General features: G+C 34.5%; 2 protein-coding genes across 3 annotated transcripts in view; both read right to left on the bottom strand.

The window, feature by feature from the left end:
• Positions 1 to 376: 376 nt before the first annotated feature.
• Positions 377 to 12,775, bottom strand: slc24a5 (solute carrier family 24 member 5). Its single transcript, XM_051135161.1, has 9 exons — positions 12,111 to 12,775; positions 10,537 to 10,716; positions 10,369 to 10,452; positions 9,259 to 9,362; positions 9,087 to 9,187; positions 6,860 to 7,143; positions 6,456 to 6,662; positions 1,873 to 1,974; positions 377 to 1,776 (listed from the first exon to the last, which is right to left on the bottom strand). The coding sequence occupies exons 1-9, from the start codon at positions 12,268 to 12,270 to the stop codon at positions 1,454 to 1,456; spliced, it is 1,545 nt and encodes a 514-aa protein (XP_050991118.1). The 5' UTR covers positions 12,271 to 12,775; the 3' UTR covers positions 377 to 1,453.
• Positions 12,776 to 13,230: 455 nt separating this feature from the next.
• The window catches only part of LOC127181254 (thrombospondin type-1 domain-containing protein 4), a 42,031-nt gene continuing 39,747 nt past the window's right edge, over positions 13,231 to 15,514 (bottom strand). For both annotated transcript variants that reach the window (XM_051135923.1, XM_051135924.1), the window contains one exon: positions 13,231 to 15,272. In XM_051135923.1, coding sequence (XP_050991880.1) covers positions 15,127 to 15,272 — 146 coding nt within the window. In that variant the 3' untranslated portion in view covers positions 13,231 to 15,126. The remainder of the gene's footprint in view (positions 15,273 to 15,514) is intronic.

The raw sequence follows: 15,514 nt of genomic DNA on the forward strand, positions 1-15,514 counted from the left end.
AAAAATGTTTCAATAATTGCACTTTCTTATGAACTTATAAATAATCCTGGGAACTTTAGTTTTTTTCTTATAATTCTTAAATATGTCTTATCTGCTCTTTTCTTATTTTAATTTAAGAAAAAGCTCATTCTTATTAACAAAAACAGTTTTTTTTAAAAAAAGTTTAGAAAACTGCACTTACAACTTTTGTATTTTTTTAAAAATTGTCTCAAGTAAAGCCACCAAGTTTACATTTGATACACAGTTTATTAAAAAGTTGCATTTCTTAAGATGTTTATGCTGTGTAAGAAAAATGTTACAAATGTTGTTTTTTTTTCCCAAAAATGCTTAAGACTTAAGAATATTAAACCCTTCTTAAGTCATAAATTATGTGAAACAACGTCTTTAACAGCATGGAATTTATTAGGCTTTCAAATATTAAGCATTAATCACACTCATCTAACAAATGAACTGTTAATGGCCTTATACATGGACAAATACATGACTAAGATTCACCAGAGTAAAGTTCTTAAGAAAGTCATTCATGAATCCAGCAGCAAGTCATATTTCCAACCAGAAGATGCATCAGTGAAGAAATGCCTTTGTTCTGTTCTTCACAATGAGAGTATGTTTTATTGTAATGCAATGTATTACAGTAATAATTAACCTCCAAAAAAAAAACCTGGATGAATTCACTGAGGTAGACGATGAGTATCAGTGTGATAAAGATTTACAGTTACAGAGATGAGTAATTCTGTAACTACAAACGCTTGAAAATGAAACAAACATATTGAGTAAATGATGTTCTGTTAGAATTGTTTGGGTCTAATCATCCGTCTTTGGCGTATCGATTTCTAAAGTTAAATTTGGACTTCGAGCTCATTCTTGATAAACACATATTTTCTCAAATAATTGTTTATTACATTGACCAAAATCCCTGAGCAATAAAGTTTTAGAAAGAAATCAACTCTTGCCACCATAAAAATAAACTGGGGGAAAAAGAAAAATGAGCTCATTACGAGCGAGAGACATTCAGTGTAAATACAATGCGTCACGCTGTCGACCAGAGCAAATTACTGAACACAGTAACACAATTAAATGTGTTCGTTTGTTTACTGTATCTTTTCAGGACTTTTTTTTAAAGATACAGTCAAAGATTTTTTGCTCCATCCATATTAAATAAAAAATAGTTGACTTTTAATGATGTGATGGTAAATGGCAGTTGAACATGACTGAAGTCAAACTACTGCATATAAAGGAAAATGTTTTAAAGGGCGTAAAAGAACGTGTTTTATGTGACTATATTAGTGTTTTATGATTCAGTGAGGTCAGGAGCATCCCTTGTTGCAGAATCACTTTATGGACCAATAACTCAAAACCTTTATTTTTTGTCCATAAAGTGCCCTCACATGATCGTTGAGTCGCACTGATGCCAACCCGTTGGTCGGTGACATTATATCGTCCCAGTGGCGCGTCAGTCACCGCAGGAGCGGATGGGATTGTTCCCGATGATCCCGAGCTCGTAGAGGATGGACAGCGTGGCGAAGAGCACGTAACACACCAGAGACACCAGACCCAGCTTCCAGTCCAGCTTCCAGCCGTTGATGTGAACGGCCACAAAGAGGAAGACGATGGAGAGCAGCAGCGTGCAGGACATGAAGACCAGACCCGCGCTGTTGACCTCCACCGGAGACCCAGTGTCCACAAACACCGTCTTGATGAACCACGGCAGACCCAGACACAGCATGTCGAACACGTTTGAGCCCACGATGTTGGACATGGCCATGTCAGCTTTACCTGCGAGAGACGCACAGAACAGCACTGATGAATCACACGTTCCACAATGACGTCTGGACATGTGAGGGTTTTTATTTTATTTATTTTTTTTTTAACCTTCGCGAGCGACCATCACGCTGGCCACGGTGTCCGGGATGCTGGTTCCCGCTGCCAGAAGTGTCATTCCCATCACCGTGTCCGGGATTCCCAGCGTCTCTCCTGGACACAAACAACAGATCCTGCTAAAAGTTTTCCTTTAATAACAGACAGAACTGAGTTCAGTGCATAACTGGAGTCATTAAAGGGACAGTTCACCCAAAAATAAAAATTCTGTCATCATTTACTCCTCATGTCGTTCCAAACCTGTACACTGTAAAAAACAATTTGTTGAGTCTACTTAAAATAATTTGTAACCTGCTGCCTTAAAATTTTAAGTTCAGTCAACTAAAAAAAAAGTTTATTCAACTTGAAATATTAAATTGTACTAAGTGACAACTTAGATATTTGAGTTGATTCAACTTAAAATTCAAAGGCAGCTGGGTTACTTACCCATGTTAAGTTTAGCAAACACAAATATCTAAGTTGTTACTTAGTACAACTTAACATTTCAAGTTGAATCAACTTATTTGAGTTGACTGAACTTTTTTTTTCTGAAAATTTTAAGGCAGCAGGGTAACAAATTATTTTAAGCTAACTCAACAAATTGTGTTTTTTATTTTTTACAGTGTATGAGTTTTTTTCTTCTTTTGAACACAAAATAAGGTACTTCAAAGAAAGTTAATAAACAAAGTTGACGGTATCCATTGACTTCCATAGTGGTTTCCCATATTCTTCAAAATACCTTCTTTTGTGTTCAACAAAAGAAAGAAACTCATACATGTTTGGAATGACATGAGTAAATGATGACAGAATTTTCTTTTTTTTTTAGGGTGGCAGCAAATCAGCATATTAGAATGATTTCTGAAGGATCATGTGACACTGAAGACTGGAGTAATGATGCTGAAAATTCAGCTGCGCATCACAGAAATAAATTACATCTTAACAGATATTTACATAGAAAAACAGCTATTTGAGATTGTAGTAATATTTAACAATATTACTAATTTTACTGTATTTTTGATCAAATAAATGCAGCCTAGACGAGCAGAAGACACAGCTAAAAGATTTCCTTTAATAACAGACGGAACTGAATTCAGTGCATAACTGGAGTTATTAAAGGGATAGTTTATGCAATCATTTACTCTTCCTCATGTCGTTCCAAACCTGTATGAGTTTCTTTCTTCTGTTGAATGAAAAATAAGGTATTTTGAAGAACGGGAGCCATTGAGTTAAATAGTGTGAAAAAAAATACTATGGAAGTCATCTGTTTGGTTCCCCACATTCCTCTGTGTTCAGCAGAAGAATCTCATACTACATCAGAAGCAGACATAAAATGAAATACTTGTATGAAAAACTAATATGACAAAACAAAAATTCTGCTGTATTTTTGCAATGTTGAGCTGAAAAAAATATAGATAAAAAAAGTACATTTACAAAGGGTTTCAAATTTGCTAAATGCTAAACTAAATGAAAATTGAGACAGCTGACAACAGACTTTAACATGCAGATATAAAGCTATAAATTATGTTTAATGTTTTTGACAGTCTGCTGTTTTCTAAGTGAATATCTGTTAAAATTAAATTTATTTCTGTGATGCGCAGCTGAATTTTAGCATCAGTCTTCAGTGTCACATGATCCTTCAGAAATCATTCTAATTTACTGATTTGCTGCTTAAGAATATAAAACCATGATACACTTCCAATTAAAAGTTGAAGTAAGATTAAAAAAAAATAAAATAAAAAATAAATTGATAAAGAATGCAAACTGATCAAAAGTGACAGTAAAGATTTCCATTTCAAATAAATGCTGTTCTTCTGAACTTTCTATTCATCTGTGAATCCTGAAAAATTAAATGTATAACTGTTTTCAAAATTGCTAATAATCATAAATGTTTGTTGAGCAGCAAATCAGCATATTAGAATGATTTCTGAAGGATCATGTGACACTGAAGACTGGAGTAATGATGCTGAAAATTCACAGAAATAAATTACATTTTAACAAATATTTACATAGAAAACAGCTGTGTAAATTGCAATAATATTTCACATTTGTACTGTATTTTTAATCAAATAAATGCAGGCTTGGTGAGCAGAAGAGACTCTTTCAGAAACATTAAAACTTCCTGCACTGTTCAGGGGCAGGAGGTTCAGTGTGTAGGTCCTGTAGTGTGACGTCCTCATCCTCAGGGTTTTTGTCTCTCAGTACCTGCTCATTAGCATCGCTCTAAAGCTCCGCCGGCTCTCCAGCGCTCATGTGAATGTGTGTGACCGTGTGCAGGATAATAATCCTATTATATGCAGCTGCATCACATGATTTCTCACGGGCCCCGTGGGCTTCGGCCGGCCGTAATCCAGCACGGACCGAGAGGAGAAACTCGAGTCTCCAGCATCATAATCCTTCAGGATACAGCGCTGGCATTTCAGGAATGGAGACGGGAGCATGTGACCCGCCCGCGTGTGACCCGCTCGAAACCCCAACATCTGCAGCGCAGCTACAGGACGACTGAACTAATGCAGTGTGATGCTGATCGACGCAGAATAATCGATCGGAACAAACACAAAACAAAACTAGACACTGAGAACAGCTGTGCTAGTCATGTTTGAAATATTTCAGAAACACGACTAACATGCAGGATAAAACTATACATGATTCTGTCTGGAGGAACAACAGCGGCTTCCTCTTCTGTCGATTTCATGCAGGAAACATCCAGGCAGTATGAAATATTCAGAAAGGGCAAATCAATCTCTAGATCTGCTGTGTGTCACAATAAATCAGTCCTGCATGTCTGCACCGACGCTGAAGGACTGAGACGTTCTAGGAATTGTTTTGTAAGTCTGTAGTTAGTCTTTAGTTGAATACATTTTTTAAATCATTCACTCTTGCTTTGAACAAAACCGTCAAACATTCTAATCTCTTCATCGAACAAAATCGACTAATGTTTAAATCTGTTAATCTAACAAGACCAACCAATATTTAAATTTTGCAATCACACAAACCTGACCGATGTATAAACCTCATAATCAAACAAAACTGACTCACATTTGAATTTCTTAATCGAAGAAAACCAACCAATATTTAGATCTTGTAATCAAACGAAACTGACCGATGTGTAAATCTCTTAATCAAACAAAACAACAAACATTTGAATGTCAACAAATATTTAAATATCTTAATTGAAGAAAATCAACCAATACTGCATCTTTTAAGCAAACAAAACAACAAACATTTAAATCTCTTATTTAAAAAAAACAGCCAATGTTTAAATCTCGTAACTGAACAAAACTGGAAAATATTGTAATCAAACAAAATGACAAACATTTAAATTTCTTAATTGACCAAAAACCAACCAATATTTACGTCTCTTAATCAAACAAAACCAAGAAATATTTAAATCTCGTAATCAAACAAAAACATTTAAATCTCACAAATATTTAAATCTTGAAATTGAACAAAACCAACAAATACTTAAATCTCATAATCAAACAAAACTGACAAACATCTAAATTTGTAATCAAACAAAACCAACTAACATTTAAATTTTAATCAAAACCAAACAATATTTAAATCTTGAAATCAAACAAAACCAACCAATATTTCAATCTCATAATCAAACAAAACAACAAAGATTTAAATCACTCAACTGAACAAAACCAACCAAAATTTAAATCTCTTATTTAAAAAAACCAACTAATATTTACATCTCATAATCAAACAAAACAAACATTTAAATCTCTTAACCGAACAAAACCAACAATTATTTAAATCTGGAAATCAAACAAAACCAACCAACATTTAAGTCTCGCAATAAAACTAAACAAACATTTAAATCTCGTAATCGAAGAAAATCAGCAAATATTTAAATCTTGAAATTCAACAAAACCAACAAATACTTAAATCTCATAATCAAACAAAACTGACAAACATTTTAATTTATAATCAAACAAAACCAACTCACATTTAAATTTCTTAATTAAACAAAACCAACCAAAATTTAGATCTTGTAATCAAACAAAACTGACCAAAGTGTAAATCACTTAATCAAACAAAACCAAATAATATTTAAATCTTGTAGCGAACGAAACAACAAACATTTAAATTTCTTAATCAAACGAAACCAAGAAATATTTAAATCTCGTAATCAAACAAAACAAACACTTGAATCTCACAATCGAAGAAAACCAACAAAAATGTAAATCTTGAAATTGAACAAAACAAACATTTAAATCTCTTAATCGAACAAAACCAACAAATATTTAAATGTCAATTAAACAAAACTGACAAACATTTAAATCTCTTAATCAAATCCAAACAATATTTAAATCTTGAAATCAAACAAAACCAACCAAAATTTAAATCTCGTAATCAAACAAAACCAAGAAATATTTCAATCCCGTAATGAAAACGAAAGCACTTAGGCGTTACAGATGTAACAGTATGACTTTCTGTAAAGCTGCTTTGAATCTGTTTTGTGAAACGCGCCGCACAAATAAACTTGACTTGTATTTCCTGTAGCTCATCGGGTTGAGTGTGATGCTTGCAACACAAAGGCTGTGGGTTTGCATCACAGCATGAACAGAACAAACAGACGAACGCTTGTTTACCGACGATGGTGACCATCCACACCAGCACGTATGTGAATCCGGAGATCCAGACGGCCGACATCAGGAAGGTGATCATGTAGCATTTCCTCCAGAAGCGTCTCCTGCAGTCGGGAACGGTCAGGAACAGCAGAACGACGACCGGCAGCGACAAAACCCACAGGATCCGCTTCAGATCGTGTTCCGGCATCGCGAACACGCTCTTCTGCTCTGAGACACACAAACGTGCAAACGTGAAGTTGCTGAAAACATTGTTATTATGGTTTGTCACATGCAGTGGAAACTTGTTTTGTGCGGATGCGATTCTTCGTAGGTATTACAAAAATTCTAATAAAAAGAGATGCAACAGAAAAGCAGAAAGATTTTATGCAAATAAAAAAGCAGCACACGTTAACGTAAGAATGTACCGTCCGTTATCTCGTTCAGGCCGTGCAGGCTGAGCGACAGGTGGGAATATCCCGAGTCGTCCTGGAAGATGCCGCTGTCGGCTCTGGAGCGGCGGTGAAGGCGGAGGCTGCTGTTCTCGCTCCATCCCATCAGCGGCTGCTGCTCGTCGCGCTCCTGCGAGCTCTTATTCACACACGAGCAGCACGGACTGAAGCGCTGCATCACGTACTCGCTGATCTTCAGATCGAAACACAGCACACACACGTACACGCCGTACACCAGCAGGAGACACGCGCCGTCATACCTGCACACGTCCGACAGAACACAACGATATGAAATTAGAGCATAAACAAACATGGATATTGGGAATGATGTATTTTCATAGGCTAGACTGTAAATGATGTTTACAATATTCAAAATTATGCAATTTTGATTTAAAAAGGGAACTGAAAGGTGTTGCAACACGCAGGGTCAGAACTTAATTTTTGTTCATTTTCTACAAGTTTTTGCTGGATTTAAAAAAATTTTGTGTGATTTTTGTGGGTTCACATCTTACATTTCTAATAGGAAAAGTCAGAGTTATGAGATACAATTACGACTGCAAAAAACTGTGAAAAAGCTTAAAGAAAACAAGATAGTTTCTATCTTATAATTCTGACTTTTTCCTGCCAAAATTATGGTTTACCGGATCGTAGAAAAAAATTTTCTTCCACTATAGAAAACCGATGCCAAAACATCTCAGTATGGGCGCTGTAATTTTGCAAATATTGCAGTTTTGATTCATTTGGAGGGTGATTCTACATGGTAGTGATTCATCTGCAGTGTTGGGGAAAGTTACTTTTAAAAGTAATGCATTACAATATTGCGTTACACTGCAACATTTTTAGAAAATGTTGTCTTGTTCTCTAGTATAAATTTCTAAACATTCTTGAATCAAGATGGATTTATTTCACAATTACGTCTTTTGTTCTGAAAAAATAATCAAAAATCTGTTAGTTTTTTCTCAAAACAAGCAAAAATATCTGCCAGTGGAGCAAGAAAAATAATCTTGTTTAGCCTTTGAATTAAGATCATTTTTCATACCTCACTGGCAGATATTTTTGCATGTTTTAAGCAAAAACTAACAGATTTTTGATTATTTTTTCAGAAAACAAGACATAATATCTTAAGTCATTTCACTTGTAAAGTAAATCCATCTTGACTCAAGAGTGTTTAGATATTTTTACTAGAAAACACGACAAAAACACTAAGTAAAAACATCATTTTTGCAGTGTACTTCCTAAAATCTAATGGTAACACTTTATTTTAACGTGTTCTTATTACGTTACATGTACTTACTATTATAATAACAATTAATTATGCGTAATTACATGCAAGTAACCCTAAGCCAGTACTTAAATAATTACACTGTAACAAGGACACCTTAGTTACACCTATGTAACTAATTACATAGTTACTTTTTAATGGAAAGTAATGAGTTACATTACTTTTGCGCTACTTTTAAACTTGGGCAGGGCTTGCTTGTTTGTTTTTAATATAAAAAAATATTTTTTTAGCAAATGTAAAAGCGCTTTTACACCAAAAAGTGAAATGAATCAGCCTCAGGCTGAAGGAAAAGTAAATTCACATCTGTAGTTCAACACTCTTCAGCAATACAAAAGCAATGAAGCACAAATGTTAATTTATCTAAAGTCATTTTGCATATTAGTATGGATGAACTGGATCATCAAAGGTCGGCAGCAAAAACATTGGTTAATAAAATGGGATTAAACACATAAAGTATATTTGTGTTATTTAACATTTAATTATTGTAGGTTTGCCTCATATTCACAGTTGTTTTTGCATTTCACAGTTTTTAATTAAGTCTGATGAATACTAAATCTGTCTTTTTTTGTGTGAGATGCGAGATGAATTAATGCATGTTCACATTTAGTCTAGAACTAAAATAATATCATGTTTACAAAGTGCACACAACGCCTCTGTACTTCTGATTTCTGTCAACATGGGGACAGGAGACTTCAGTCAATAACAAAGTAACAAAGCAACTGGCGTTACTTATTTGAAAAAGTAACTCTGATTATGTAACTTATGTTACTTCTAATGCGTTAGACACAACACTGTTTATTTGGAGCCCGAGTCTGTGCAGCAGGGTTAGTCATGCTGATCATGTGGTGGAAGCTCACAATCATGATGTAGCATCAAAAATAACCAACTAAAAGCAAACTTGTCAGAAAAACGAACACTCACCAGTGAACTCTGTTATCTGAGATGATGGCGATGACTGCTGCGACGCTGATGGCGTACGCCACGCAATCCCTAAACAACGGCCAGCAGGAGAGACGACCCACCTGAAACACACACAGATTCAGACACACACACCACACGCTAACGGAGCGAGAATAATGATACCGTCACGCACCACAGAGGTCAGCAGGCCACACGCCGCACAGATGCACAGCAGGTTATAGACGGCCGACCCCATGATGGTGCTCACGCCGATGTCTCCCTTCGTCACGAACACACCTGAGCGGAAACACACCTGACGTTACTTAAAATAGAAGTTCACTTCTGGAACAAACATTTATAGATAGTTTACTCACCCTGTTGTCATCCAAGATGTTCATGTCTTTCTTTCTTCAGTCATAAAGAAATTGTTTTGTGAGAAGAACATTTCAGCGATGTTCTCCATACGGTGGCCGCGAGTTTGAACGTCCAAAATGTAGTTTAAATGCAGCTTTAAAAAGCTCTAAACGATCCCAGCCAAAAAAGAAGGGTCTTATCTAGCAAAACGAGCAGTTATTTATTTATTTTTTTTATATACCTTTTAACCTCAAATGCTCGTCTTGTCTAGCTCTGTGTGAACTCTGTGTAATCCGGGTCAATACAGTTGTTGGTATGTCAAAAAACTCTCATCTTGTTTTCTCCTGCAACTTCAAAATTGCCCTACATCGCTGTTTTACCTACGTTTGATCTTCTTTGCATGTTCACTTTGTAAACACTGGGTCCGTATTTCTCAGCGATGAGGATGATTTTAAAGTTGGAAGAGAAAATGAGATAGGAGTTTTTTGACATTCCCTAACTGTATTGACCCGGATTACACAGAGTTCACGCAGAGCTACACAAGACGAGAATTTGAGGTTAAAAACTATATAAATTGTCAATTTGTTTAGAAAATGAATGATTGTTTTGCTAGATAAGACCCTTCTTCCTCGGCTGGGATCGTTTAGAGCTCACTGAAGCCGCATTTAAACTACATTTTGGAAGTTCAAACTCACGTGCACCATTGAAGTCCATTATATGGAGAACATTCCTGAAATATTTTCCTCAAGAAACACAATTTCTTTATGACTGAGGAAAGAAAGATATGAACATCTTGGATGACAAGGGGGTGAGTACATTATATGTACATTTTTGTTTTGGAAGTGAACTAATCCTTTAAATTGAAAAAGGTTACTACAGTCTTTATATGTCAATTTTGTCTAAGATGTTTATGCAAAAAATCCTCAGTAGAAAAACAAATAAAAAGTACCCAGAAACGCGGTGACGAGTTCTGGTGCCGAGCTCCCGGCAGCCATGAAAGTTGCTCCAGCGACGTCCTGCGAAAGACCGAGTCCTGAAACACACACAGATCCATGAAATCACACTGAACACACACACACACACACACACAGCAGAAACAGGAAAAACCACAGCTTACGCTCGCTGATGAGCTCCAGAGACGGCAGGAAGTAATCGTCACACACGATCGACACGGACAGAAGCATGTAGAAAATGATCATGAAGTAAATCAGAATCCCTCCATCCTTCCTCTCCTGAACCGTGAAAAATCCTTCAGGAAATTCAGACGACTGCGGTGGGATACAGTCAGACGCATTCTCTGAAACACACACACACACACACACAGATCTTTGGGTTCTGACGTCATTTTCTAACTTCAAGTGTTTTTATCTCAATGAAATGAATGTACTACACTGCAAAAATGATTTTCTTGCTTAGTACTTTGTCTTGTTTTCTAGTATAAATATCTAAAAAATTCTTGAATCAAAACTGATTTACTTTACAAGTAAAATGACATGTATTATGTCTTGTTTTTTGAAAAAAAAAAAAAAATTGTTGATTTTTGTTTAAATCAAGTAAAAATATTTGTCAATGGGGTAAGAAAAATAACTTAATTCAAAGGCTAAACAAGATTATTATTTTTTTGCCCCATTGGCAGAGATTTTTTGCTTGACAAAACAAAAACAAACAAAATTTTGATTTTTGATTTTTCAGAAAACAAAACATAGTATCTAAAGTCATTTTACATGTAAATTAAATTGACAAAAATTCCAAAAATACTTTAGTTCTTTGGTTCTACTTTATGTTTGTTAATTTAATATTTTTTGTATTTTTAAGTGATTTTATGGTACTGAAATCTATTTATGGCATAGTTATGATCCTTTTATTACCTGTTATCTGTTATTATAATCACATTTTGATGCAATTGAAAATTAAATGTTCAGCTTAAACCTCCAAACTGAAGGTTTAAGACTTACATTTGGTCTCTTTTAAAAAAATGAAAAACATTAAAAAGTAAAAAAAAAAAAAAGTTTAAGGTTTTTTAATTTCATTTTTAATTTCATTTTTATTTTTTTTATAATAGTAAAAATACTATTTTTGAAATTTTATATGAAATATATATTTTCCAAAACACGTTTTACTCTAAAACCGCAAGAAAATCAAAGCCATAAATTTAAGCAAGTTGTGTTCCAAATTTGAGGTTGATATCACAAAACAGTCAGTCTTGTTTAAGTTCCAATGAAGTCATTTTTGATTGTGAACAGCATAAGTGTGTCCTTTTTCAGGACCATTTAACCTTTTTGAATCATGTCCATCATTTTTTTTGTGTTCATTTAGCAAGTGCCAAACCTTTACAAACTTTTGTACCATTCTGATGAAACGTAAAACTTTTCTGGTCATAAATGACCGAAGAGGATCAGAGGGTTAAAGACGGTTCATATTCAGTAATATTATCAATTTAACTGCACTGACAAAACAAAATCTGAAACAAACTGATCTGAATAAAGACTCTTGTCTTCTGTAGAGCTGAAACTGTATTTGTTTCATAACTGATGAATTATACAACATTCACACGGTTAGTTTTTCTCTGTGAAGTTGCTTTAAAATCATTTGTATTGTATGAAGCACTATAGAAGTAAATGTGACTGGACTTCAGAATTCAATCTGTCTCTGACTCTCAAACACTTGTCGAATGAATGAAATCTTTCTTACCGAGATCCCGGCGGACTCTCGCAGACGCCGAACCCTGAAAACTCTTTCCAGCATAGAAGATGAGATGAACCACGGCGAATATCAGCAAAACTACAGCGATGATGTACAGCAGAACGTCTCTGCGCTTCTTCCTGTGAAGAACCACGTCTGTCCTCATCATTCCCAGCGACTAAAGACGCGCCAGGAGGAGACGCATGGAGCCGCCGGAGCCCAAAGAGACTCTGACGTTCAGAGTGTGTGTGAGCGTGTGTGAGAGTGTGAGTTAGGGGTAGTGTGTGTGAGTGTGTGTGTGTGAGTGTGTCACGGGACTCATTATTCTGCATGAACGAATCTCAAGCCTTCAGGGCTGAAGTGGTTTGACAAATACAAATGTTATCATGCACAATGACGTGCCTCTTAAGGAGATCATTTGATTCTCTGCGCATGTTGAATCTGTGATCACTCTGATTTATATGTGTTTTCTACAGCTTTAGTACAGCAGTTTGATGAGACTACACACATGTCTGTCTCTTCACCTGCTAAAAATGCCAGAAATAGTTCAGATTAGGTTAATCAAATTTCTGTTTTAATATTTTATTTAATACTACTACTAATACTAATAATAATAGTAATATATTATTATTTTTTCTTATTTTTACATTACATTGAAATATTACAATATAAATACTTTGTTTCATATTTTCATTTTACAGTAGCAATAATTATAAAATTTTAAATAATAATAATATTTGCTTGTATTACTATTATTATTATTTACAATAAAATTAATATTAATATTAATAATACAATTTTGGGCCAAACTGTGCAAACATGCAAGGAAGTCTAGAACATTAAAAAAAAAAAAAAATCACATATTAAATCATAATTGCATTTTTTTTTTAATTAATTTCTTTTTATATTCATTTAGCAATTTTATGATTTTATTCATTTTTAGTATGTGCTTATTTTGGTTGGTTTTAATTTACAGTTCAAATATTTATTATAACACTTTAAAAAATTAAACATGCAACAAAAACATGCTCATGTTACCCTAAAATCATTAAAAAAAAAAAAAAATATATATATATATATATATATATATATATATATAATAAAAAATAAATATTTTGCATTGGGAAAATTAGGCCTATTTGTGCATTCTGGCATTATATTTCAAATAATTAAGCACATTTACGAAATGTAAAAAAATTAGCAAATTACTCATAACTGTAATCTGTTTGATTTTTATTGTTTTTATTTATTGTTTGTTATTTATAATTTGTATTTAGCAATTTTATGGTTTCATATAAAAAATAAAAAAGCAAAAACTTTAGCTAATTATTCTGAGTTTTTTTTCTCACAATTCTTAGAACTACAACAAAAACTTTGAGAAAAAAAGTCAGAATTTTGAGACAAAAGGTCTGGGCAGGAAATCTGGGAAATTAAAAAAAAAATCACATATTAAATCATAATTGAAATTTTTTTAATCAATTTCTTTTTACCCCTAATTGTGCAGCACTACATTATCTTATCATAAGCTGTGATTATGGTATTATGTGATGCTGCAAACAGATGTTTTGATTAATTTCCAGGTTCAGTCGGATCAGGAGGAATACAGTTCAACTTTAGACTTCAATCAGCTTTATAAAGATGAAAAAGATACAGCTAAACGGCTCTGAATGAGTATGAAAATGTTGACAAATCTGTTTCAAAACTACAGAACCGAATGTGTTCGAAATATAAATACATGTGAGTACAGTAAAAATATAAGACTTACTTATTAATGTACGGACGGCCGGTGGTCACGGCAGTTCAAACACGCTTCAAACACGCTGTTGTAATTATGGAGCTAAAATAGTCTCAAAATGAATCAAGCTACATTTTCATTCTTAAATTCAAAGCATCAAGCAAAGCGCATTACGATTGGCTGGACAAAGAATTAACATCTGATTGGCTAAAAAAAATCACTAATTTATGAATCATTGTCTGGTAGGAAAGTCTTAAATACACAAATCCAGAGCGACTGAAACATACAGTATATTCAATATGGAAACATTCGGAAATGTGCTAAAATATGTATGAATTGAGTTATGCATTTGTGAATCTTATTTTAAAAAATGTAAATTTGGTTGTGCATTAGTTTGTGGTTAAAGTTTGTGAATTTGCAAACAAATACAAACGTCTTGGTACTTAACTGTAAAACCTATATAATGCATAATATAAGTATTTCTAATGCATTAATTCTGCCTTGTAATGCACCTTTTAATGCATTGTATGATCTTCATGAATAATTGCAACCACAGTTATAATGCATTAAAACACTGTTACACCTTTAGAAAATCTAGTGCAATATAACATGACAAAACTTCAAATATTATAATGCACTTTAACTTTGCTTACAATTATTTATGAAAAGCTATAATGCATTACTTAACATAATGCAGTACATAATGCATTATACACAAAGGCTTTGTTTTTTGAACTAGCTTCTGCATTTTTGACTCCTATTTTGTAAATACATTAATTTTGAGACTATTTTAGCTCCATATGTTAATTCTGTCAGCATGAATCATTGTCCATCTTTGTGTTTCTGCCCCTGAAGTTCATCAGTGAGAGTTTACCTGACAATAACAGGCCAAAGAAAGCGTATCTGACGGCTGCGTTCCAGATTTGAGGAACCGGATCCGGTTTTACAGTGAACCGCACACGTTCACACAGCGCCGCTCTTCTGAGAGATCGATTCTGTTCTGTTCACACACACTCCGTTCAGTCTGAACAACACTGAATCCACAATAAATCCATGCAGTGTGAACAGAAGTGAACAGAAGTGTTTGTTAATGCAGTGATGTTTTCTCTCCTCGTCCTGCGCTCTAGTGTTCACACGTGACGTACTGAGTACATACTGATTTCATGACGGACACGCTGCACCTGATCTGATGGAAACGTCCTCCACTGCCGTTCTGTCTGTATGAGCTGCAGTTCCACGTCATCTCCCGTCCAAAGAGAACTAGCGACGAACGGTCAGTCTGTGTTCCGGTCATGATCTCTGTCTCCAGTGTCCGGAGCTCCTCTGCGCCACACGCGTGCAGGACGCGCAACACGCCTTCTGATAGTAGTCGTACACGCAGAGACGCGCCTGAACCACCACGTTACAGTTGAAGTATTTGTCACGACACTTTTCATCTGAAACACACACACACATTCAACCGATGCAGAATGCACATTTCTCATTACTGTAACCTGGTTTTATTTATTTTAATGTACCACTTTTTAATATCTGTCTTTTTTAGTATTAGTGTTTATCTTGATTGCTATTCCTTTAGCAGTTTTATGATTTAATTGCTTTTTAGTATGTTTATTTTGATAGTTTTTAATATACAGTTGAAAAATCTCATCTGAAAAAACACACAAGTTGAACAGGCTCA

The sequence above is a fragment of the Labeo rohita genome, chromosome 18, assembly GCF_022985175.1.
Source record: "Labeo rohita strain BAU-BD-2019 chromosome 18, IGBB_LRoh.1.0, whole genome shotgun sequence".
Classification (NCBI taxonomy): Eukaryota; Metazoa; Chordata; class Actinopteri; order Cypriniformes; family Cyprinidae; genus Labeo; species Labeo rohita.

What these genes read in the sequence shown, in the direction of transcription:
- slc24a5 (XM_051135161.1), bottom strand. Translation starts at nt 12,270, where the DNA reads ATGATGAGGACAGACGTGGTTCTTCACAGGAAGAAGCGCAGAGACGTT. An exon ending in TCTGGAGCTCATCAGCGAGC is followed by an intron (nt 10,453 to 10,536) that starts GTAAGCTGTGGT and finishes TGTGTGTTTCAG; the next exon opens with GACTCGGTCTTTCGCAGGAC. An exon ending in ACTCGTCACCGCGTTTCTGG is followed by an intron (nt 9,363 to 10,368) that starts GTACTTTTTATT and finishes GTTTCCGCTCAG; the next exon opens with GTGTGTTCGTGACGAAGGGA.